The following is a 1,106-nucleotide window of genomic DNA, read 5'->3' on the forward strand; positions in this document are numbered from 1 at the left end:
AATCCACTACCGAACCCTCCTGCCGTTGAGCATGCCGGAGCGCCAAAACCACCAGGCGCACCACGACCAAAGCCTGATCCCAGCACACTCATAGACTTTCCTTTCCTTTTTTCCTTAACTTTAAGCCATACAAATAACAATAGAGAAAGAGTTCTTCACAGCGATAATAGCAATACCCATTTGATCCGTCGCATGATCTAGTATTCTAGGGAAAACACAAGTTTCTGCCACCTCACAACTTTCATGCCAACTGAGAACAGCAAAATTCACAAATTTCGAACATAGGTAACATCGCAGTCGTCGCTTTCCTCCCGCCGTCTTTTTATCAGCTCTTGTATCCAGGAGTCGGGCTGTCATACGACACTAAAGTGGCCTTTCCTTGCTTCGCGCTCACTCTTCCTTTTTCAGAAGCTGCGCTCTACGCGCCGGTGGCTGGCGGTCAATGGCATATTCCTGTATGGCCGCGAGGGGATCCTCAGGCTTGTGAATGAGCAGGTGTTGCAGTATGTCGTGTAGGACCAATGTTATCTCGGGATGTCTAGAGATGTACTGCTTGTTGTTGGTGTTAAGTTGTTGTGCGTGCTTCTCAATCCGCACGCGGCTCTCGTAGTCGAAAAATTCCTTCTTGCGAACAGAGTCACTCATTTTCTCTCTATTTTGGTACCGAACACGAAGTGGGTATACGAGCACCGCTAACAGCACACGGAAGAGTCCAGAAAAAGGAAGGACTCGGGTCTACTTTTTGGAGCCGCTTTGAAAAATTTCTTCCGCAAAGAAAGGATAAGGGTTGATTTGTCCGAAATATCAGTGGTTTAGAAACTGGGGGAGGGGTCGCTAAGGCAGGAGTGGGAGTGGGAGTGTGGAGGAGAGTAGGGAGTAAACGAATAGCACCAAGAGGCGCCCTCGCGCAGATGTGTTCTTCAACAAATATGCGATGAACACATACTTAAACACAATGCAGTGAACAATAATCTGAAGATTTCGAGGACACTCTAAAATATTCTCCGCATCCCCTAAAAATTACCCACCGTGTGGTGACCAAATTATCTCATTTCTTCCGACATCAGTTTACACTCCGAAGCTAAGCACGCACGTGCGTCCCCCCC

General features: G+C 47.7%; 1 protein-coding gene across 1 annotated transcript; it reads right to left on the reverse strand.

Annotated features, from left to right (window-relative positions):
• Positions 1 to 390: 390 nt before the first annotated feature.
• TEOVI_000860600 (uncharacterized protein) lies at positions 391 to 645 on the reverse strand (the record flags this gene model as incomplete). The annotated part of the gene is made up of 1 exon (XM_067222253.1): positions 391 to 645. One exon carries the CDS (start codon positions 643 to 645, stop codon positions 391 to 393), a length of 255 nt encoding a protein of 84 aa, XP_067078354.1.
• Positions 646 to 1,106: the final 461 nt, after the last annotated feature.

This window comes from Trypanosoma equiperdum, assembly GCF_001457755.1.
Source record: "Trypanosoma equiperdum strain OVI genome assembly, contig: ctg_1593, whole genome shotgun sequence".
Taxonomy (NCBI): Eukaryota; Euglenozoa; class Kinetoplastea; order Trypanosomatida; family Trypanosomatidae; genus Trypanosoma; species Trypanosoma equiperdum.